Source organism: Ascidia mentula, chromosome 2 (assembly GCF_947561715.1).
Source record: "Ascidia mentula chromosome 2, kaAscMent1.1, whole genome shotgun sequence".
NCBI lineage: Eukaryota > Metazoa > Chordata > Ascidiacea > Phlebobranchia > Ascidiidae > Ascidia > Ascidia mentula.
Genome location: NC_138567.1, coordinates 12,434,788 through 12,459,474, shown reverse-complemented (window position 1 = coordinate 12,459,474; position 24,687 = coordinate 12,434,788). Strand labels below are relative to the sequence as shown.

At 41.6% G+C, this 24,687-nt stretch overlaps 2 protein-coding genes across 5 annotated transcripts in view; one reads left to right on the top strand and one right to left on the bottom strand.

Moving 5' to 3' along the window:
* The first annotated feature begins 1,633 nt into the window (after positions 1-1,633).
* Positions 1,634-8,157, top strand: LOC145890145 (uncharacterized). Its single transcript, XM_082981180.1, has 14 exons — positions 1,634-1,651; positions 2,910-3,145; positions 3,798-3,971; positions 4,044-4,421; positions 4,621-4,791; positions 5,213-5,279; positions 5,491-5,790; positions 5,975-6,106; positions 6,329-6,493; positions 6,551-6,847; positions 7,083-7,263; positions 7,324-7,501; positions 7,564-7,775; positions 7,826-8,157. Exons 1-14 carry the CDS (start codon positions 1,634-1,636, stop codon positions 8,155-8,157), a joined length of 2,841 nt encoding a protein of 946 aa, XP_082837306.1.
* A 1,504-nt stretch (positions 8,158-9,661) lies between these two features.
* The window catches only part of LOC145888442 (uncharacterized), a 35,075-nt gene continuing 20,049 nt past the window's right edge, over positions 9,662-24,687 (bottom strand). For 2 of the 4 annotated variants that reach the window (XM_082979188.1, XM_082979190.1), the window contains 13 exons: positions 21,999-24,322; positions 21,395-21,452; positions 19,164-19,616; positions 18,798-18,913; positions 15,615-15,695; positions 15,461-15,536; positions 15,322-15,391; positions 15,137-15,240; positions 13,837-13,904; positions 13,279-13,466; positions 12,880-12,982; positions 12,481-12,632; positions 9,662-10,425 (listed from right to left, as the gene is read on the bottom strand). In XM_082979188.1, coding sequence (XP_082835314.1) covers positions 10,206-10,425; positions 12,481-12,632; positions 12,880-12,982; positions 13,279-13,466; positions 13,837-13,904; positions 15,137-15,240; positions 15,322-15,391; positions 15,461-15,536; positions 15,615-15,695; positions 18,798-18,913; positions 19,164-19,616; positions 21,395-21,452; positions 21,999-24,322 — 4,013 coding nt within the window. In that variant the 3' untranslated portion in view covers positions 9,662-10,205. Of the gene's footprint in view, positions 10,426-11,491; positions 11,767-12,480; positions 12,633-12,879; positions 12,983-13,278; positions 13,467-13,836; positions 13,905-15,136; positions 15,241-15,321; positions 15,392-15,460; positions 15,537-15,614; positions 15,696-18,797; positions 18,914-19,163; positions 19,617-21,394; positions 21,453-21,998; positions 24,323-24,687 lie in introns of all 4 variants that reach the window. The other 2 variants (XR_014399436.1, XM_082979189.1) reach the window with 2 other exon arrangements.

The window sequence follows — 24,687 nt, the reverse complement described above, 5'->3', positions numbered from 1 at the left end:
CATGCAATTTTATGATATCCGATATATTACGCAGGTGCAGAGAAAAATAACGAAACAAGGAAAGTGGCTGGGTGAGGAAGAAGACGCGTTCAGCCGAGAAAGTTAGTTCGTCGCAAAATCAGTCTGTCTCGTCACATGATTAATACTGGCCGCGTATGATTGGATAAAAACAGCTAAAACGCACATAAAATCAAACATGCCGCAGCTTCCAAATAAGTTACGTATCACTTTGGATTTTTCGAAATGTACGATTTGTAGTGCGGCGGAAAAGTTTTGTTATAACCACGTTACGAAATCTACATTTAACGCATGGCATTTTATTTTTGAAAATAATGTATGTTGCATATTCAATTCGATTCTTAATCATCTCTGCGACAATTACTGCGATTCAACCCATTCGTTCTCATCTGTTGTCGGTCGATTTTCCTATGTTATTTTGTGTGTTGTTTGTTCATATTGTCGGCAAAAAAATTACCCGAACGAATCTGTCAAATCGAAGCCAAAATATTTATACCGCAATGCCTGGATTTGACACGACGATGTTTTTCTTCCAAGATGTTGCTCAAGCACGAGCAGGATATGAATTAGGAGGTGTCAATTTGAAATGACAGACTAATATAAGAAAACCATAAAGCCGGAAATTGCCACAATGTTTCGCGAAGAGCGAATTCAAACGTAAAGAAAGCGTTGTGTTAAGAGCCTGGTTATGTTGTCGTATAGTTTTATATAATATTTATACGCAACGGGTTCATGGTAGACAACACAATTAAGACGCATTAAATCCAAAGAGGTTTATTTTTATTTTAAATTATCAGACTCAGTTCTGATTTTGGTCTTTTCGGATTACAGATTTAGCTTCGCTTTACAAAACAAACCGCTCAGTCCGAGATAAGGCTCGGGTTCAGTTGCGTTTCGACTTCCTGAATATGATACAAAGCGGGAATGTGTATCAAGTATAGAAGGGTGGTTAGAGACAATACATTTTTTTTCATTTTAGCTAAAAATGTCTCTACATCGATTGTTGTTAGTATAAAAAGTATGCAATTATGTTCGTCGCAGAGTTGGGAAATTTTAGAAGTTGCGGTGATTTGGTTTGATTCCAAACATCCGCTTTAAACTTAACCAAGTATGCGTATATTGACAATTTGAGTTTATTTCAACAAAAAGTATACCACCTGAATTTTGTTGTAGAAATCTTTAGTCGATAAGTGGAAGGATTACAGTCGGATTTCGCCGGGATCCGCATTGTTTGACTTGAAGTGACGTTGGGATCTAGACTGAAATATGGGAGTAAGGTTTGCAAACTATGCAATTTAATTCCATATTAAATTATATCAACATTTAATTGCCGGAAAAACACAAAAATTGAAGGGTTTAAGCTTACGTATTTATTTGATATTTTTTTTGTGTTTAAACAGGTTTGAATATTACAGGGAAATAAAACATGGTTTAGCCTAAATAACAGTAAATAACATACGACAGCAAGTCAAAATACACATACGGGCGCGAAGACCACAGAGACTCCCACAACATTATAGGCATAAATCAAAGTCAAAAAGTGAAGTACTAAAATAAGGACGGTTTCATTGGCAAACCATTTATGTAACGGGGTTTCATTGTATTGTCAACTTAAATGACCTATCAGGATTCCGTAGACAAAACAACACCATAAACAATGCTGGCGTCGGTCACTATACCGCGAATGAAAGGGAAACATATTGCAAGACATAATTTCATTGTATTTTATCAGATATGGGTTGACGGTGGTTATTGCTGGAATCCTATTCTCCTTCATCACACTCGCTTCAGCATATATCGACACATCTTTTTTTTTCCAAAGTATGTATTTTGTTATAAATGAAATGAATTGTGAATTTCAACCAAACAACAAATAGATGTGTAAAATTTTAGTGAATAAATATTCATTTTTAAAATATTTTGCTTAATTTGGGTTTGTGATTGAATGTACTTAAAGAATACATGCAGAAGAAAAGGTAATAGTTGAAATTTGTATCTTGGAGCTCAACAAGTTCTGAGTTAAACCTCATCCTATCGTCAAAACTTATATATAGTAATCTTGTTCGTCATTTTTTGATCTAAATGACGAGAAAAGTTCTGATAAAAAATCAAAACATATTGACATGATTTGCTTTTCTGCTTGCAAATGTTTGTGCAGTTTAATGTTAGCTTTTCATGACAAAGTACCCATGTTTATAAACGTTTATAAGTGATTTTACCTAGATTTCATTCATGTGTTGGATGTTGTTTTATGAAGATTTCACTTGCGATAATGGGGAGACGGTGATGACTGGGAAATTTTGTAGCAGTCGTAGTTTTCCTAGTTGCAGTGACGGAAGTGATAAGAAACCGGCCAACTTTTCCACCTACCCTGAAAATCTCACTAGTCCTTACATAAGGTAAAAATGCTGAACTCAGTGCGAATGGTTTGGTTAATATCGTAAACGTCCCAACACGGGGTATTTTGGAACAAATATCCTAGACATGCGCAATCATGGCTTATTTATAAATTAATAATTGAAATCCCTGTGGGTGTTGAAAAGAGAGATCTTGATTCTTTGAATTCTTTTTGTGTAAAGTTAGTATATTTAGCATATATATATATTAATTTATGTGGATGTTGCAGTTGGTTGCTGTAGAAATCGAAACTTTGAACCTACGATCCAAAAAAATCAAAACTCTGAGTCGTCCACTATCTTTGTACGCAATAAATTAAACCTATAGGGGTGAATTTGGACATGTAAGGCGTTTTTCAATATTTGACGAAGCACATTCGTATTTTTATTGCAGGTGCAACAACTTGCATGACTTCACTTTATCAAACAAGGAATGCGCTCTGAAACGGGTGGAGTTTTGCAAAGGAAAAATCCAATGGCAAAACGCTTTGTGAGTTCTGCCCCTCTCAATTCCAGTGTCCGAATTCGACTTGTTGGAAACGTTCGACTGTTTGTGACGGCGATCCTTGCAATGACTGTCCTGCTTTCCGACACTGGAATAATGGAAATGGATTCAAATGCGTTCGAAAAGGCAGGAATTGTAATCTTCCGCAATTGTTTTTATGGGACGGCATCGCAGATTGTGACGATAAATCTGATTTGTGTTACTCACCTGAGAATGGAGATTTCAGGTAATTTAAGAACCGGAGTTTTGGCACTTTGTAGAACTCTTTTTAAAGGTGTATTTTTGTTGTTTCCTTACTGGAAGAGCAAACAGTCTTGTATTTATTAAATGCTATGTTAATTAGTTGCTAATTTCACAAATGCAAATTCCTGAAAATGTACACATCTCGTTACAAACGTAACGACAAAGATTTCCGCGGGCCACTTACACCTCTCGGCGGCCACGGGTTGCACAGCCCTTTTTAAAAACGAAACAAAGCGTACAAAAGCGGCGAAAAAATTCACCAATCCATTGTAGAACAAGCCGCGCTTGTCGCTAAAGGAAGCGCTAAACCGCTGCTAAATGCTTTTATATTTCTTCGGCACCACCATCACCACGGCTTTACAAAACAACATCCTTGATGGATATGGATTGCGTTTTTAATATGTGCTTGATTTTATTTTGCTTTTGCTTCCTTTTTCCTCTTTAAACACCGCTATAACGGTGTGTGCGCAGACGTGAGTGTATTTATTGCAGTTTGCAAAGAGTGCATACAGCTTTAACCATTTGCTATGTATTGTTGACATAAAAGTTTTCCAACAGTATGACTTTACTCCTTGCTTGGGGCAATTAACTCCTTGCTTGGGACAACATTTGTATAAAAATGTTTGTTGTTGCAGAGATATTCGCAATTCTTCATCCTTTAACCAAACGTTGTGTTTCCAATGCACAAATGACTCAATGATCATCTCAAGGTCAAGCGTTTGTGATAACGTCATAGATTGTCCCGATATGAGCGATGAATGCAGTTGTAATGGAAAAGTCCCTCAGCAATGCAGGAAGGACAATAAAGCGTATTTTGGGTAACTAAGCTTTAAAAAGACATTTTAGTTCCTCAATACAAATTACACATAAATTACATTTAGTCCAAAGCCACGTTGTCATTGTTTCGACATTGATGGAGTCTGTTACAACACAATGGGCCAAACCAACATTTCCTGTAGCTTAACAAATCTTCAAGTCTGTGATAAGCTTGGACCATGCAGTAAGAAACTACCATGTGACCATTTCTGCCCCTCCCACTTCCAGTGTCCGAATTCAACTTGTTGGCAACGTTCGACTGTTTGTGATGACGATCCTTGCAATGATTGTCCTGCTTTTAAACACTTGAATAATGGACATGGATTCAAATGCGTTCGAAACGGCAAGATATGCAATCTTCCGCAATTGTTTTTATGGGACGGCATCGCGGATTGCGACGATAAATCTGATTTATGTTACACACCCGAGAATGGAGATGTTAGGTATTTTTCAAACTTAGTTTGTCAATAACATCTGTACACATATATGTTGGTTAACTTTGCCGATATAAGTTTTTAGCGACAAAAATATGACAAAATATTGATTTATTCTTTGCCACAGTAATACGACAATTCTTCCTCTATTAATATCATCGGTAATTTACTGTGATTAAATATATACAGCTTGCATATGTTGCTACAGGGAATTCCGAAGTTCTCACACACTTAATCATCGGTTATGCTTCGAATGCCTAAATGACCCCATGATCATCTCAAGGTCAAGTGTGTGTGATGGCACCATCGACTGCCCTGATAAAAGTGACGAATGTTTTTGTCAGTCCAAGAAAACCATGGAGTGTGGCAAGTTTCATCGGTAAGTGATAAGATATCGATTAATTTTGGAGTTGAGTAAACCGATTTCTAATTTGTGCGAAAATCACTAATCTTATTATAAAACTTATTGATCTTTGAGAAACGTGGCTATTACCCATTGTAACCGAATGAAGCAGATGGTTGCGACCCTTGGGAGAAGAACCAGCGCCTTGTCTCCCATAGCACATTGATGTCTTGATTTTCCTGTCAAAATATTAGAATGGTTCCCCTTAAAAAATTTCTCCATGGCTTGTCGCAGCTCGTCAAAGGAACACAGTCACATTTCCTGAATTTTCTGTGTGAGAAATTCCAATATGCGGGTTTAAGAATGTCTTGTTTCATTACGGGGGTTTCGCCCAAATCCGTCTAGGCGCAGTTTGATTTTTTAATTATAAAATAATCCTGATATCATCCACTTTCAGTGTTGACGAGAAAGTGATGATCTCTTGCTCGGCAACAATTTACATCGAGGGAGTGTGGTTGTGCTCGGTAAGTTCAACCAATTATTGAATCGAAAGGAAGTTTACAAGAGTAAAAAATGTTTGCTTACATTTGCCCCTACCTCCTCTTGAAAACAAAAACTAATACAATCTTATTAGGGTGGAGAATCAGACACAAAAATCATCTACAATAAATATTTCTTTCTCCTACCTCTTAATTTTTACTGCTGACGCCAGTGTACGTGATGTGTTTTATGCAGAGCTCGTTTTCGGGAGGCATCCGCCAGATGGACAACCAACAATTGTGCGATGGAAAGCGGGATTGCGACCTTGTAAAATTGAGCAATAATGATCCGTACAATCAGAATTTCTTCGACGATGAAGATCCTCGAATTTGCAAACATCGGAAACACTGCGATACAAAAGACGGACTATTAAACATTGCTCACTCAAAAGTTTGCAACGGTTTTATCGACTGCATGGATGAAAGTGACGAATATCCCGAAAACAAATGCATCAAGCAAGGAAGATTCTACTGTTCAGCGTTAAATGGAGCTAAAGTAATAACAATCGTTGAGTATATTCGTGTCTGCGGAAATTGTCCTATACAAAAAAGTTTCCATACAAACTAACCGCGACAGCCTGTTCCCTGGTAAAAAGATCTTGTTAACCCCCATGCAGGAATCCCAATTTGTTTCTTTGCCGATACAAACATGAATGTTAAAAAAAGTAAGAATGTTTTAGATTTCTGTCAACAAATCGGATGTTTGTGACCTCATAATCAACTGCGATGATCAAAGCGACGAAATCAACTGCACAAAAGACGGAAGGTTTTATTGCGAGAACAAGCAACCATTGTTCGTTAAGAAGGAAAAGGTGAACACAGATTCATAACATGTTAAGTTTTATGTTGATGCCATGTGAAAAGTTCGCCCACTAATCCCAATTATTTCTTGAAACCATATTTGGCCAATGGAAAGCCTTTCAAGTAAAATGCTATTTGTGGCTTTTGTTGCATACAAACTGGATTTAGGACGGCAGTTTATTGTATTTGGCACGAAAGCAGTCTTTGCATTTATTTTAAATTTACTTTTCAAGAAATTCAATGGAGTCGGCGACTGCACTGACTGGTCAGACGAGTGCCCTACAAAAACGAAAATGTCCGACGAAAACATATTTTCATCACGATACGAGCTGATTGCAAACCCATTATTACGAGCCGTTGTGTGGATAATGGGGATACTCGCCATTGCCGGAAATTTGGTAAAATTATCCAAATTTGTTCTGTCCTTCCAATAAGTTTTTTTTTTGTTTTTTGAGGTTGTCATGGTTATGGAAAGCAAAACATTGGTAACGACGCAATCACAATCTGCTGCATTTCGCACAAACCACCTGCTCGTTCTAAATCTATCGGTTTCCGATCTACTCATGGGAGTTTATCTGCTCATGCTGGGCATTGCAGGAGTCAGATACTCAGGAAATTATTGTTCAAATGACCTTATTTGGAGATCAAGTAAAAGTTGCACCACAATGGGTGTATTGGTATTGCTTTCAAGCGAATCATCTGTGTTTACAATGGTTCTGTTGACCATATTCCGACTGTATGCAGTAAAAAACGTAAGTAGAACAATTTTGCTTTGGAAAAACGTCACACAAGAAATGATGGGATTTAAACTCCCGGCTACAGTTTTATATTCATTCGTTTTCACGAACTGAGCCACCAGAGCCTTACAACAGTGAAAACTGATATCACGCCTGTTTGGTTCAGTTAAGTTAGTCAGTGCGAGAAAATTGCCATGTTTGGACGAAACCTATTGCTTTTAGGGCAACATTGTTAATATCTCTTTTTTAGCCATTCGATGCCTCATCGAAACCGAATTTGAAAACAGTCATCCTATCCATTGCTATTATCTGGACATTCTCGTTTACAATTGCTTTCATTCCTCTTGCAACTCAATTTCAACATTTGTTCGAAACTAAAGCTTGGATGAATAAAAACCCATTTTTTGACAATGTTGCTGTAGATTTTTCCGGTAAGTTATTGATGAAGATGATCAAACCAGTTTCAAACTGGATACGCGTTATGTATACAGACATGAACAGATTCATGAATCGATTTGTAACTTTCCAACACAACTTCACCGGAAACGACAACCAAGTACTGGACACTGCCCTCATGCGAGTAAATAGTGCTAATTCCTGGATGGATTTTATGGATATTCTGGGGAATTACAACTACACTGAGCTATTTACCACAAATGGATATTTGGGGTTCGTTTCTATTCGCAGGATATTTTCAAATTTCTAGCTTCAAATTTGTGTTGTGTTTTTAGATATTACAGCAGTAGCAGTGTATGCTTGAGCAAAATTTTCGTGACAACAAATGACAAGGCATGGGTTTATTCAATCGCCATCATTACTCTTAACTTCTTGGCTTTTATATTTGTGGCAATTGCGTATTGTTGGATTTACAAGAGGTCAACTGCCAGTGCTAAGCAAGTGAATGAGAGACCTAAAGATGGAAGGGCAACAACGCAAAACAAAGGCAAGCACCTCGATAGTTGTTGACATATAATTACTCCAGTGTTTTTGCAGAAATGCAGAACAAAATCCTGCGACTGATCATTACCGATTTTCTCTGCTGGGTTCCAATTTCAGTCATGGCATTTGTCAACTTGGGTAGTGTCCCCTTGCAACCTGTGATATACGCTGTGTCAGCAATCATCCTGCTCCCCATCAACAGCTCCCTAAATCCCCTCATCTACTCCAACGTCCCCAAACTGCTTTATGATAGGGTCTGCATGGCCCTACGCGGCACTTTCATGTGTCAGCTGCAGGAAAAGCAACAGGAAAAGCGACCGGAAAATGTGGTTGTAGTCACAGACCAAGGAAACTTACGTACGGTTGAAAAAGAAACCAGTCTCTAAATAAACCTGGTAATTATCTTGATGAAAATTTGGACTACATATTGAATTAAACAATGAAATATTTTTTTTGAAAAAGTTTGGATCACAATGGCAATGTATATACAGTGCTAAGCGCATCCCAACAACAAATATGAACATATCGTGTCAATGAATGATCTTTTACTTGTAAATATAATGTTATGTGATGCCTAAAGTAATTTCCACTATAAATGTGAGCAAAATAACCACATATGTGTATAATTTCCAGTAAGCTACATCATTTGTGATGGAGGTGGCCCAGGTTTGACCACGCAAACGCTAGCTTATAAGTCGTCTATAGTTTCAAACTCTGCTCACTGGGCACACTGGCTTTGCCATTTTCTCTCTGCTCATCGTTAACTTTTGCAAGAGGTGTGACAAGTCAACTTCTATGTACCAGACTGAGTTTAATTCTATTCTTCACGCCTGGAAAGTACCAAAGAAACGAAGTTTAAAACGTTGCCTATACCCTGGTTCACATTGGGAACCAGAATAAAGAATAATTAAAGAAACAGACTTTGTACAACCAACTCGTGGAAAACAAACTATCGGCAAAGGAAAATGTATCCTGCCAATGTACGCCAAAAAAATAAAACCACCCCATCAAAACCCCCTCTCACATGCCTTGTATATAAACCTCGCCCTTTGTTTTTGTGCTTTAATATGCATAAGATTTTTTTATAGCAGCTTTACAAGATACATAAAAACTTCTTGTATGAAACTAAACTATTTTTGAAAGCAACAAAATATTCGACGATAATTCCTTCCCACAATTTTTGCTGATTATCAAGATTTTATGCCACATTTGTTAATAAACATAGTGTTGAGAGGGTAAAAGTGTGTGTATTCTTGGAGTTGTTATTCGAACTATTACATGAGGTGCAAGTCGAGTAAACTTTACCCGACCATACCCGGTGCAAGTCGAGTAAACCCGACCCATATACCAAGCACTAAAGCTGCTGCATGCGAAACGATATGCCTTCACCCTGGTCTGACGGCCTTTTAGTCAAAACCAAGGCTGTTGTTAAATTTACATGAAGTGCGTCAAAGGGCTAAGATCACGCAGCTTTTTGAACAACGCAGTTCAAATTCGTAGAGTTGTGCAACACGTGGAACGGGCCAATGATAGCGCCCCACACCAACTGTTTTCATAAACATACAAAAGCGTGAACACTACAACTTAATTTCAAGCGCCATGTTATATCCATGGCACCGTTTCCCTCAACCAGAAAACTGCTTTCAAGTCGTTAGTTTTCGCCGCTCGCGCCTCCCAGGCATGCATGCTCCAGACCAGTGGTCTCCCAAATTAGGATGCCCGGATCTATGACGGTATGTAACTACCACACACATCACCACACCGTGTCGACATGACCAAAAGATTCGCAAATAGGAATCAGTGGCCCAAAATATTGCGAAAGGTTTATTTTTTTCATTTGAGTCATAGTCACTTATGCTATATTGTTCAAACTGACTGTAGACAAATTGCGCAAGTCATGCAAATTTATTTATCCAATATATTGCGCAGATGCAGAGAAAATCGCGAAACAGGGAAAGTGGCTGGGTTAGGAAGAAGTAGCGTTCGGCCGAGAAAGTTAGTTCCTCGCAAAATCAGTCTGTCTCGTCACATGATTAATACTGGCCGCGTATGATTGGAGAAAACAGCTAAAAAGCGCACATGAACAAATATAAAAACAGACATTCGTGGTGACACTCCATACAAATTTGCTACGAATGAAAACTCGTGATGCGTGGAGCGGTGCAAAAGTAGTCATTAAGCTTTTTCAGTAAGCAATTGTGTCAAAATGTATGTCACAGCGCTGCTGTACAAGTTAGTATAAAGTGATGCGAAGAGAGAGTGTCCAATCGTCTGGATGCATTAGGCTTACCCCACGAGAGGGTAAAAAATGTGAAAAATAATAACATCAAAACGTCGATAAAAACTGTGTTGCATTAAAATTCCAGCCCGTAGCACGGCGCGGACCTGCGTAAACGCTCTGCGAATTACAATAACACTGATGACGTCACGTTTTCTATGACGTCACGCTTTCTTTCGGGGGAGCGTTGGAGTCGACCTCCACAATGCCGGGCATGACCTTGACTGTGGGCGACAGGGGTTTAAGCGGCTTCTCGAATTTTCGAAGTTTGTTGTACAGGGACTGCACATACGTGAATACGCATTTGCTGTCCGGACGGTTCCCCATAATCATCATGTCCTCGACGTCTAAGAGGGGATCGGCGTCGGCGTATTCTCTGCACAAAAACGCACCCACGATCAAAAAGCCGTTTGGGACGAGGTCCTGGGATGTTGTTTGCGTAATGGCAGCATTTAATGGTTGAGAAATCGGGCGGCAATGAGAAAACTAAAGAACTTACTTGCACACAACAGCGAAACATTAAAAATGATTCAAAACTACGTTTGGTCTCTAAAATGTTTGCTACGTCGTCATTTTATATTCGAATGAAATTAAACTTTACATGGTGAGGGTGTCATTTTTTAACTTTATTTCAGCAAATTATTTACAGTACTTAAATCCGGATTGGTCACTGCGGGCTGATTGACGCAAAGTCAAACAGCCGAACTTTAATTGCTCAACAATTTTGAAAACTTTTAAATTTGAATTCCTTCTGACAAATTAAGGTCTCTGAAGGCAATTTCGCCAGGCCTCTGGCACTAAACAAAAAAATACACACTATTTTTAGGCTGCAAAATTTCTCAACGAAGAAAACACAAAGGAAAAAAAAAGCTTCACCACACCAGAAATAACAGCAACCATCGTTCGGTCGCAAGACACACTCAACACAAATTAGTGGCACTCATGCTCTCTAGCACCCACAAGCGGACATGCAAAAATCACCGATGACGGGCACAGGCGTGATTTGGACTATTAAGTGATTTGGCGAAGCGACAAGCAATAAATAAATGACGCCAATCAATCAAGAGCCAAAACAAATGTTAATAACACTGATGGAATGAAATCCTACTGAATAGTCAATATAATAACTGATGAATGACAGCACAACAACCGAAATTAAATGATTAAAGCAGTTTTTCATTACACAAGTGTTCGATATCCGATGAGGCACTTCTTTACTACAGATCGTGCGCATCGAGTATTTTCTCACATGGGTTGTATAACTTTACAGTAAACTAATTGTATTTTGAGTATGGTTAGTTTGTCGGCCAGTTAAAAGCTGGCAAACCGCAACGAAAAAAAGGGACAAACGAAAAATAGATGAAAAATCAAACGAAAATGTTAACTTGCGCATATGCAAAGCACATATGCCATCGCTACGCAACCCAAGCAAAGCCGCTCACGTTTACGTCACGACGACGTCACGGTCGACGAACGAGGATGACGGTGATGACGTGGCAAGATCGAATATCGTACAGCAGATTTTTTTACATAAGGATGATTGAACGGAAGAGCAAAATTTGCAGCTGCGTTTCTACGCAACACCTTTTACGTCATTCCAAGCTCCCGGATCTGTTTGTAGAACTCCATAATGTATGTGTAAACACACTTCCAATCCGGCTCGGCCATTCGCACTAAGTCCTCGGTGTCCAGCAACTGTGGGATGTCGCCCTTCTCACTGCACGGGATGACGTGATTGATGACGTCACGCCCGCCGCACGGCACATGCACGTCACACAAAATAACGCGTGCGCGACGGGGCGGACGGAGCAAGAAGAGGAGAAAAAAACAAAGCGCATTCGGTGAGTGGGGGGTGATTTAATTGACCTTCGCCGTGTCACGTGATCATATAAAATCAACAGCGACACCGGGCGGTTTGATTGTACTTTTCACCGGTGTTGCAAATTACGATTCACCGACATCATTTCTACCCCAGTCAAATTACCAGGTTAATCACAAAGAGTTGTCATAAGTATTTTTACCGTATGTAGAATATTAGTATTTGTTAATGGACACGGCCGTAGAATTTTAGTGGCACATTGCCATATCTGCCCAATGTAAATCGTTGAATCAACCGATTTGAACGCGCAAGGCCTGCATTTATTTTCACAAAACGTAGGGTGTTAGTGGAATGTCGAGTTAATGTCGAGGTTTTGTGGTGAAATGAAGATTAACTCTTATAGCGCCATATTGTGGACAACTACATTCATTCACAGTGCTCGCTAGTGGGCGACGACGAGCACAAACACGCACACAACGTCGATCCTACATGCAGGGCACGGGGCAAATATACGAGACACAATGACCGGGCATAAACATATGTGCTTTAACAAAGGCCGCGCACTGGTATAACAGGCATAGAATTTATACAAGCATGCATGGTGGAACTTACTGGGCGGTGTTGAACGCCAGGTCGAAGTTGTGTGCTCTGTTCTTCGGGTCGAGCTTGCTGTAGTCGAAAGCTTGGGGAAAGAAATTGTGCACCAGTGCGCAGAACGCCATGCCATTTGCCCAGCTTCCCGAGAAGTTATTGATGTCGACGTGCTGAAATACAACCACGTTATTAAAAGTTAGTTTGTATACTGATGTCAAACAAAATGACGCATTCTCTTTTTGTTTTTACACAATTATAGTGTTAGGAAAGGCATTACGCAAATGCTAACATAAATCCGGCGTCAAAATTACTCGTAAGAAAATTATGGTAATGGTTCGTAAACTTTGATGCGTGAGAAATGACAACAAAAATAATGTTTCTCGTTACACAATAAAAATATCTTAACTCCATTAATACCTCGTAACCACGTGTTTTCGACTGACACCATTTGAGAAGCATCTGTTTCACGTTGTTCGCGTTTGGCACCACGAAGGTTGGACTTCGACCGACTTTCTTTACTCTGGAAAAGGGAACGTTATCGTTAGAATACAACAACAGAAAAAATGGCATTTTTTTGAAAAACCCTAAAAAAGTAATAGTTATGAGCGTGACTAACGAAAGAATCATACTTTGCCGCAAATTGTAAGCCATCCCAAACAGTACAGATAACTGGAGTTAATGCATCAACCGCTAACCACGGAATGCGTCTGAGCTGATAAATTATGCATGCCGTTGCTCTACAACAAGTGCAACGACTTGTGCACGCAGGAAATCAACATGACACCTGCAAAGGGATTCGAACCCACAACTGCTTACTTTGAGTCGCCAGATTGCGCCACGTCCATCTTGGCAAACATTTTGCGCGCGTCTTTGGTAGAGGTAGCGGGCATGGATCGATTCCTCTGGAGATCGCGCCTCCTCTCCGCTTGGCGGCGCTCGAGGTCCAGTCTACTTCCGCTCTTCTTGGGAACGTCATCATCGTCCCGGTCGAAGATACTGCCGATCTGTTGATGGGGAATATAAATTTAGTGTGCAAAAGTAATGGATTACTTCTAGTATCTATATAGCCTGCTACTGTTTGAAAAATATGTAGAGGAAGCGAAAATTATCACAGCAAAGGGTGGGGAAATATTCCAATGCGAAGAGAAAATTATTTTTCCAGAATTACGTTTGCACAAATTTTTTGCTAATTGAGGCCGTTTCGAAACATAGCACACCGAATGACATTATACAACATAATGCTGTTATTTGGATGAAACAAACCTATGTGCAGTACATTACTGAATAAAATATAAATAGAAAGTTGCAGCAATCATCATCATATGACTCGTCATTCACAGTAAAACGGTTAAATGACTCAACTCTATATCTCACCTTTTTGCTGCCGGCTGACGACATTTCTTTCTTCGTTGTAGAGTTACTCGTGTTCAGAGAATATTTTTCTGCGACAGATTGGAAATTACAACACAATAAGAGTGCATTTAAAAAACCCACTACGAAATTAACCAAAGCTACGCCAGCGACCCGACAACTGAAACACAGATTCTACAAGCTCATCCGGCTTACTAAGGACTGCGAGTGACAGGCAAATGCAACACAGGGTTGCTGGGGCTTTGAAAGGAGAAGTGGCGACCGTCGCCTGCATAGGGCAAAGCTAATCAGTACGACTCGTGGCCCCTTGAGAGTCGCCGCTATTTCGGGTTGCCAACAGATAAGCCTGATGCAGATAACCGGGCAGCTTCCATAATTCATTAATACTCAACGTACTGGAGAGAACTTTGAAACAGTCTCCAACCTCGACCTGATTGTTTGTGTTGTTGTTCAGCGGCGCAACAGCGTGGTGACGTTCGCAAGTTTGAGTTAATGAATATTCCATCAATCAAGTCGCGATTTCATTTATTAGGCGCGGGGATCCGCCTATTTTGACAAATTGCCATTTTTCATTCAGTAAACGTCACCAGATGTATCCGAATTTGGCCGAAGTATACGTAATATGCTCGATTAAAATAAAATGCGTACAGGCTTTGATTTATACATAAGCGCGTCAAATGCTTATGAAGGTTTCAGCAACGGAAGAAAGATTTGCACAGTTTATTGTCTGCTGTGTTTAACATAAACTACCATACGTTACTTCACGTTAAAAAAATTATACCATATCATCGGAACAATGCCAAGGCCAAAAGGCCATCATGCTTTTAGGCATGCCATGAACCCATCACACCCGTTGATGGAAAATTGCGTGCCGTTAAAACAGCCCCGTCGTGCGTCAGTTGGGGTAGGTTGGAGGAGCGGCCGAAAGCCTCAACCTTCTTAAATGATTGGATAAGACAGGCGGCTTATTAGACAGGCTTTCATCGCACTGTGACGTCATACGGGACTTGTGGTAATTGAACTGGGATTATTATGTTTCCGCGCCGATTGATCGAACGGAAATCTTCCTGTAGATTTTATGCGACTGTGCTTAACCAATCGGACTTTCTGACATCTATGAGGTTACCGCGTTCCACTGGCTCGCATGCGTGTCATTTTGTCGCATATTTGTCATCATACTTTTCATGGACAACGCAGCATCAACAAACATGCCTAACAGAGTCATCCTGTCATCCCAAAACTTCGTCACCATTTACATTCCCACAGTACGTTAGTTAGAATGTGGTCATTTTAATTGTCTTACCAGACAACGATTTTGCATTTGTCGTTTTGTTCACTCTGCTGTCACCCAGCGGCGTGCCGATTCTTCTCTGCAAACCGCTGGCAGGCTTTGTCGAATCTTTTATACTACACAAAGAAAATGCGTATGAGTAACTAGTAAGTAAGTAAGTCAATAAAACATTTGAAGAGATTTAACACCGTGCTTACTCTGATTTGGTCGTGGCTGTGGTCTTTTGTCGTCCAACAATATTACTCTTGGCTTTTTCAACTAAGCCATCTACAAAGATAAAAATTTTACATTAAATTTGGGTTAAAACAAGTTATAACCAGCGTTTTTTACAGCTACCTCTCTTTTTTCTGCGTAATTCGCGAAGAGCGGATCGAATCATTCTTCTCTCTTCATAACACGAAGCCTCGTCGAGCTGAAAAACATAAAACGGTTTGGAAAACGTGTCCCAGTAGTTTGAAAGTAGTTTTCATCAGCTTGCTAAAAGTCATACCAATTTTTCGAGAGCTTCTTCTTCAGTAATAGCTGCCAAGTTGTCGATGGAATATCTCATGCTGTCTGGCTTGTCAGCAGGCTGTGCAACAATAATAATGCAAATGTTAAAGGTTTTAAATGACGCAATTATATCGCAGATATATCGCACAACAACGACCCAATAAACAACAGAATAAAGTCCTGACAGAGGTCGATTGGATAACGACTGAAATGTCGACTAAGTAATTTTTTTTTGCCAGAAGAGTTCTAAATTTATCAAATATTATGCCTGGTGGCGTCAGCAACAAATAAAATAAAGAGAAAACAAAGAAGAATAGACAGAGAGAAAAGAAGAAAAACCTGCTCTGTAGGCTCGGAAAATTTGAAGCCAGTGTGTTGGATTACGCATTCCAACACCTCCTCCAATTTGTTTATGTCACGGCGAAGGGACAGAAGCTCGGCGTGTGTGCGCTTGTCACGAAGCTTTCGGATCAATTTAGCGCAATTGTCACATTTCGATACGTCGTCAGCCGAAAAATCTTCTTCAGAAAGAGACTGGTCGTCATGGCGACTGGGATTTCGACGATCGTTAGGTGTTACGTCACCGCTAGGACTTACGGAGGATGACTGTGTCGTAGAGTCAGTCTCGTTTAACGCATTCGTTTCGTCATCACGAGGGTCACGTGATTTTACGTTAGGGTCATTATCGCAAGCATCCTCATCTTCCTCTTCAATTGTGTCCGTGTTGTGCCCGGAAGAGAGGGGCGAAGTACTCATTCGGTACTTTACCTGTCTGCCTACCGGACTTCCCGAAGGCGAGGAGTCCGCGTCTTCTTTCAAAGTCTTTTCCAAGAGGCGGAGTCCAAGATCAAGCAGCGAATCGGCACTGGAACATCTCGATATCGGTTTCCGCACAGGAGGAGGTGGCCTTTTCACGGGTATCGAATCCAGGCTCCCGCGCCTAGCGATAAACCTTCCTACAGATTTTAAAGCTCTGACCCTGGGGCTTTCAAGGACACCGCCCTGGGTGCTCTTGAAGGATGGATCGCTCCCTACTTCCTCCAATGACTCATTGGATCCGACTTGGAGCAGGAGGCAACTACGGGATCGGTTTAGGGTCTTGCTGCCCAAGCAACCCTCTTCGGGAATTGTGTCATGCTTAGCAACGAAAGAGATGCGGTTGCTGCTGTGGCGCCGTTGGAGGACGTTTTCCATCGAACTTTCATCCAAGCTTGTAGTACGAGTAAAATCACGGTGTGACATGGCGAGGCCTTTTTGGAGGAATTCTTATGTCTTTGGGCCTCGACCAACTCTGATACTCATATGTTCCGGCATTGCAGAAAGACTTTATGTACCTTTGTATAGAGATGAAAATATGTTGATGGAAAATAGAAAAAAAAATGATGGAAAAAAATAGAAAGAAAATCAAAAATTCAAAGTGACCACAAAGGAAATGGTGGCTTATGTTAGAAAGATGGTCAATATAGGAGGGAAAAAAGTTACACTGCTCTTAACTATAAGCAATTGCACGTTCAAATCAGTATACTAAACATCTCGAAAAAGCTATAACCTCTTGAATAAGTGTATCTACATTTCTATAATTTCTTTCTCAAAACGCCAAAACTGGTTGTTTACATACATTCTAATGCAAAACATAAACCTGGATTTCAAAGTCCCTGTTACAACTTGCTTACTCGGATCACTGAACTGTAATCTTCTCCAGCTACAAACGATTTGGGGCCATTTCGAGAAGGCAACATCTGGACATTCCTCCCAGACAATTGCCAAACACGTGTCGTCACCTTTGTTGCGTCACAATTAACAGCGAATGACGATTGATGACAGGCGCTAGTCGGCGCGACGCCATTGAAGGGGCAACAGCGTTAAAGCGCGGAATTGCTTCTGTCATGCATTGGTTTGGATTCCTTGCGTTTCTAACTCAACATCACAGATAAATTATGCATTTTAAAGGCATGGAAAACCAATGGCACAGTTTTTGTAGGTCACGGCTTTTCTATACGGTTACAAATCGCCCACATTGCACTGTGTTATAAAACTACAAACAAACCCAAGACACTTGCACCACCGATCTTTTCCACTTGCAAATATCCTAAACTAAACATTGCTACTAATAAACAACAGATATATTTTACCTTCAAGGATAGGACAGAGACGCCAACGCGCGATTGAAAGCCAAGCATTGTTCCACTAAACCTCAAATTCCGGAAGCGCTGTCACCACAAACACTTAGGTAACTGTTACAACCAAGTTGCAAACTGCCGGAGGTCCTTCTTGCAGTGTCGGGGGCAAGAGAGTTTGTCACAAAAACAGCAACACAAATAACAGAGTCGCGATAAAAGCCGATTAGGAGGATTTTTTCTCGCGCGAGTTGTCTCGACGTGTCAGCTTGTTTCGTAAGCGCTTTGTGCCAAAAGATAACAAACGTTTTTCGTAACAATGAACGTGAAAAGGAGAGGCGCGCGACAGGAACGCTTTGCAGCATTGGATCAAGTCTTATCGAAAGGGCAATTATGTATAGAAGCGCACAGAGTTAGCTTTAAAGAAAACGATGTCATATTCGGTTTGGTTGAAAAAAGTTTCTTCCCCAATGTAAGTTGTACATTTTTTCACCCGCGTCTGTGGAATCTACTTAAGACTTTCACGTTGTAAAGGTAGCAATACACATGTACTTGATAGGTACCATATGGTAACCCTGCATTGTGCCATTAACACAGCACCTACTTTTGGGTAAAACTCAGACATCGCGGACAGTTTTCGAGACAACAACCAAAACAAAAACGTGTTGTCAATATCCTCCAAACACTTCAAAAGCAGACATTTTCTTTCATACAAGCGAGTTCCCCGTATCGACTTACGGCGATTACAGCCGCTTAGGCGAGACGCTCCGACCCCACGCATCTCTCATGACAGAGAAAATTCTGCACCCTGAACCTCGGAACTATCAAAGCTAAGTAACCCCTTAAACTGTCCCGGTAAAAGCATATAGTCTAAAACATGAAACATGATATACCGCTAGGGGGGTAATTTCACACGAGTTACATAAAAGTAACATAAAAACATATATATATCAGTATTGTGGCGAGGAAAGACACAAACTTGCGTATTCTGCACAAGTTAAAAGATATTGAAATCGCCGAGACAAGAGAAGATTTTACTTTTAAATTTACACAACATTTGATACCTTTTCCTGCTCCTGTGTTGCAACTTTTTCTTTAGTTTTTGCTTCAGGGATGGTAGTTGTATCGTCAACGGCAACTGCTTCTTCCACGGGTGCAGGGGAAGTGACCGATTCAGTTTCTGCGATTTTCAAATGTTAACTCACTTGAAATGGTAAAAGACTCGCGCTTCTTCCAAGCCTTATTTTTGTATAGCGAACCTTACCGTCAAGGCAATACCGGACAAATAGCGAAAAGTTGTCAATATAACCTTCCCAAATAAAATGGATGTAAGGCTTTACTGTCCACACATATACACGCGAGTCTATCGAACAACACTGGCCACAATTAAAACAAAGCTGCCCACGCCGAGCGAGGCATTGTTAACTTACCAACGCTCGTGTTTTCGCTTTCGACGCTTTCCTCTTTGTCGTCGCTCGTCGTTTCTGTTCCCTCGTCGACGGGAGCGACTTTTATATCCTCTCGCGCTTTGTCTTCGGCGCTGGGCGACGCGATCCTCTCGCCGACGTTTTCCTCAGGTGTCGCGTCACGTGAGGGGGTTTCCCCGTAATCGGGTTTCTCCTTCGATTCGTTACTGGGCAATGAAACGACTTCTGTTTCCGGGCTTGTGGCTGCACTGTCGCCGGTCACCGACCCTCCAATCTCGCTAGACGGTTTGCGGACCCGCCGACGCCGTCTTCCGGTCAGCTTGGCTCCGTCGTCCGCTGACGGGCTCTGGGTGTCCGATTTCGCCTCGGATGCGCTTTCGGAAGTGGACCGGTCCGATTTTTGCCGACGACGTGTTCGGGTTTCCGACGTGACTTTCTCCTCACTTTCGCGGGGTTCTGGAATTAAAACGCAAAGCGGGTTCGAAAATAGCCACAAGAGATTGATTGCGGTCGCGGCGCTGCGTGACGTATGTGGGTGACGCTGATTGGACGAGCGGTTATTCCCAACTCCGTGGGAAAATATTGACACTTTAACCCTGGGTAAAGATTGTCGCGCCAAATTTGGCTTTTACAGTACGCGGATGACACTATTGCGAATCGAGAAGACATTGTAACGTTCAGTGATTGAATCGTCGCGTGACGATGTTTCCATTTTGATATTGTAACTTGAGACACTAAACAAACTCCCCCACACCAACTCGGCAAAGAAAACATGTTGTGGAATAAATTACACGGGAGTCCAATGTCTGAATGCTGTGTTAAATTGCGTAAGACACAAAACTCGCTTTTAAGAAAAGACGGTTACCTTAACTTACCACTAACAACAGAGATCGAAGTACTTATTTGAGAGCTGCAACTCTCAGTGAATATTATGGTTCTTTTGCAAAGTACTTCTTTTTTGTATCACAAATTAATCAAAGTAGACTTAAAGATTGATCAACAATTTTCTAAAGTTTTACAGCTGCAGTCATACTAAGAAATGCATGCTACGTTGACACGTGACAAGGCGCAGTCCGCTTACATTTACATGTGCCTTGTGTGTAAATTAACTATCTGTTCGCTAATTATGCTGTAAGGTTGTTTGATCTAATTTTAATGATCTGGCACAATAGCCTGCTTTAACCTGAGTTCACACCTTGTTTAATAACCTGTCATTATCATGGGTGTTACCAGCGAAAAAGATCGGACAAATCCACCGACTATACTCTCACTTAGCATATAACTCCCCGCCCTAAAAAGATCCACACATCAAAACAGCTTATAACACCAATTTTGCCTTGGTGGGACTATAGGGCTGGCTACTGAAAGCGAGACTGGGGCTAAAGGACACACTCTGTCGTGTATTTCAGAAATTCCTGATAGTCCGTTACAAGTTTGCCAAAGAGCTTGCTGACAAACACAACTATCGTGTTACGCGATTAGTTGCTACCGTTTCATTTCGATTCATTGGACATTGGATCATTTGACAATCCTCCCTGGGTTGTGAAGGGAAAATTCCAGGCGGTCTTAGATCGCTTTTTGTGTGGCCCCAACCACTTTGTTTACTACTAACTCATTGCTCGATTGTTACGCAACAAAGCACAATTGCGAACAATCGAACAAACAGTAAACCCAAAGCACCTGTCGACATTTACTGATAACAGTAGTGTTTTTACGCTAAACAGCATTTAACTTACACAAAATACGCAACATACTGGACTGGTAAATGTGTACTTGTGTTGCAACATGCCAATTAACATAAAGCAGTGGAGCGGACAGTGTTTTCCACTTGAACAAATCTCCTTAGGGGCGCGTTACTAGCAACCCTGCTGTTAAAGCGTAAACCACGAACCCCAAGCTTATAACTGTGCAGTGGTTAAGTTAATAAATTCCAAGGTTAAGCGCCATGAAATACACAATGGAATGTTGCTAACAGACAAAACAGCCATCCTGACGCGAGACCCTGGTTTTAACCCAAATTCAATTTTGCAAAAATATGATGAATGTTTCAAAGTAAATTCGACGGTCAAAATTATGGGCGCAAAAGACCTGGATTTAGATTATGATTAAAAGCAGCCGAAACGCAAAAACCTAAGTTGTTTGGTTTCACGACCAAATTAACATAAAAACAAACCCCTTGTCAATCAATTGCGATTTTGCAAGATTAACCAAATAAACAGAGTTGAACAACTTACCAATTTCCGTTGGAGTTAGCGCATCCGTAGATTCTTTCGGTAGAGTCTCTTCAAATATCTGGAAAGCAATGCTATTATTCCAATGCGCGTCCGCTGCCATTTCACGTGCAAATGCGGTGGTGGCGTGAGAACACAACAACCCATTCAACCCTAATACGGAGATTGAACTCCAGAACCCGCATACGAACCCATGCGTGCAGGTCTATGATGTCTTCGCTAGAGTTAACAGCTAAACTAATTTATCAAAATCAGAACGCGGCAAAGAGAATTGGTCGGAATTCGACATAAAATGAACAAATTTAACGACCGGTTAGGTTCTAAAAATGCCATGGCATTCCCAAAATTGTTCTTAGGTTTGGCGTAAGCGGTGACCATACAAGGGCTAAAAGACGTTTGGGAAAAGCTATGAATTTCTATGTAGAAAACAAAAAGAGACCGCGGATTGGATATATCTTGCGATGGCCAAAGGAGATTTTTGTCTATGTGCCGCATACCGAAATTAATTATTGCTTTGGTATCTTACTTAAACAAAGGTATGGTAAAATATGATTCCGTTTTGCAGCAAAAACGGTTTTTAATTCTTTTTAGTAAACACGCTTTATACCTCTTCATTTTCGTCTGTTTCCGGGGTTGTAGCGTTCGCATCTTCCTTTGCTTCATCCATCACAACAACAACTTGAACCTCATCAAAACTCGTAGACGAACACTGACTATGAGAAGAAGATGCAGACTCCGACGGGACCTCTAGCGGTGCTGCATCGATGTATTTTTCGTCCACAAGAGGGAGCTCGGCCACTACGGTTTCGGACGTTACTTCCTGCGACTGAAATGTAATCTCGACCTTCGTGGCTCCGTCATCACCTTTTACCACTGTCTTGCTTTGAAGGGTCGTTACTGTCGTCTCATTGGATGCAAGCCGGCTTCGGCGACTTCTTCGCACGGGGGTTTCCCTGCTCAGCGACTGCATCTCGTCCATGATTGAAAGTGACGCAGACTCGAGCTTCTCAAGCGGCGAACCCGAGCGTTCGCTCGATTTGGGAGCTGAAAACTTGGCGGTAAGCGTGGGTGACTTTGTCACGTCGTTGTTGTTCACTTCAGTCATCTTCACGCTGCCGTTGACCTGAGCAAGTGGGCGGGATTTTCCAACCGATCCATTCTGGTTTGCCCGGCTTCGAACGCTTCCATTCAGTTTCGAGTTTTCACTTTTCGTGCTTTCGGTGGAGAACTTGTTCAATCTGCTCATGACACCTTCGGCACTGCGAAGCGCTCGGGCGTCCGTCGCCTGTCTTTGTCGTCGTATCTTCGACACGTCAGGACTTCCAGGGGAGTTATTGTTGTCTTCCCTTGCCAGAATGCGGGACTTTACCGATCCTCCGTTGGCACCAAACCTACTCCTGGATGCAAGTCTTCCTTCCATGTCTTCTTCCTTGTCGGATTCTTCGTCAGAAATCGGGGGTGAGACAGATTCCTGTGAGGACGCAAGATTATCCAAAGGAAGGTTAAGGTTTTCCTTTGAGAGTTTCTCGGATTCTTGGGAATCAAGCAGGGTTTGTTCTTTATCAGGGTTTTCAGATATTTTATCGTCAGACGCGAGAAATTTCTCTTCCTCGACTGTGACTGCTGTGTCTAAATGGTTGTCGTTGGTGGGTGAATTGTCCTCAGCAACTGTTTCCTCTCTAATAACCTGCTCTTGCAGAGATTTTTCTGAGGTTGTTTCCTCTACAAAAATCTCAGAACTAGGTTCGACAAACTTTTTACTGGTTTCAAACTCAAAAGTTGGTTCCAACTGTTTTGCTTTCTCGTCGCAAACTTGATCGAGAATAACACCCAAAATCTCTTGTACTTCGTTTCGAAAAAGATCTACCGACTCTGTGGTATCTTTGCAGGGTCCGTCAGCTTCAGTATCGGCTGTGATTTCAACACTTTCTGGTTCAGTTTGAACAGAAGTTGTTTCTTCAGGTGGGGACTCCTTTTCTTCTTCCTTTGTTTCAACAACAACAGGACTGGGGGCAGAAAAGGAACAAGTTACCTCAACAGAACCAGTTGGCTCCAAATTCTCGGAAACGGGAACGAAATTGATTACTGGCTTTTCGGGCGTCTTTGTGCCAATGAGGATTGTTTTTGTGGTCGTCTGTGAGACCGGTTTATCTACAGCAATCTCTTCTTCGAGAGCGGGAAGGTTGGGAGAAGATTCTTTCTCCGGACTTTGTTCTTCTTCTTGCTGGGGTTTTACTCTGCGTGGAGAGCTTTTGGAGTCGATCTTTACAGACAAGACACGGCCTAATATTCCCAGAGATCTTCGTTTGTTGCCTTGGACCACAGGGATTGATGGGACCTCAGGAGGAGATACGGGAAGTTGTTGGTTCTCCTTGGTGCTTTCGGATCGCTTAACTAGAGGACTTGGGGCGGCGGTTTTGGACGGCGACGCCTCTACGCTATTATGCGTGGAATCGGGGCGGGTGTTGTCGACTGACGCAACCGATTCTAAGACCACGCGCTCCGGGCTAACTTTTCTGGCGTGAAAGATGGGTCTGACGTCACCAGGCGACTTTCTCGACTGAAGAAAGTCTTTGGGGCGCGAGAGCTTCAGAGAAGCACCTCTGTCAAAGTTCGGCTGAGATACCTTGTATGTTGGACGGTAAGTGCGAAGCGAAGAGGATCTATCTCCCCGCGCCAATCTCGAAATCGGGGTTGACAAACTTTTTTCGCGGTCGATTGCGAGCCGCGACGGGGCCGAGTTGGGTTCAGTTTCACGGGGTTTTGAATTCGGGGTAAACTTAACCGATGAGACGGTGCGGAAGCCGCCTTTCTTTGCTTCCGCCTCCCAAGGCTTACTGTTGTCTTCTTGCTTCTTGGCACTAAGTTGAACGGTGGTTCGACTCACAGCAGGTGAGCCTTTGCCTATGAATGACTTGGGCGAAGATGAAGCTGAAAGAAAAACGAAAGCATGTTTACACACAAAACGCGTTTATGTTATGAAAGAAAATATATGCACGACGACGTTCACATTTTCAAACTTTAGCGGCATTTTTCTTGCAAATTATAATACTCATTACAGCGGTAATCTTCGGGATTGCTTTCGGCAAATACTCGCGTGGGTGGCGCATTGGTGCTACAAAGGCAATCAGCTTGTTTGAATGGCACCCGGGTAAAACGAACACGAGCCAGAGAGCGACCGAATATAAACACTCTGTACCCGACATTTACGGCTCGCTTTAAGTTTGAATTCCTAACCGACTGACTTAGATGAGGCGACGAGGCGAAAAGATGTGATCCTTAAAACACGGGCTTCC

Bases quoted from the DNA above. Each gene is read 5' to 3' on its own strand.
- LOC145890145 (XM_082981180.1), top strand. The intron at 6,848-7,082 runs GTAAGTAGAACA...TCTCTTTTTTAG, and splicing joins GACTGTATGCAGTAAAAAAC to CCATTCGATGCCTCATCGAA. The intron at 7,502-7,563 runs GTTCGTTTCTAT...TTGTGTTTTTAG, and splicing joins ACCACAAATGGATATTTGGG to ATATTACAGCAGTAGCAGTG.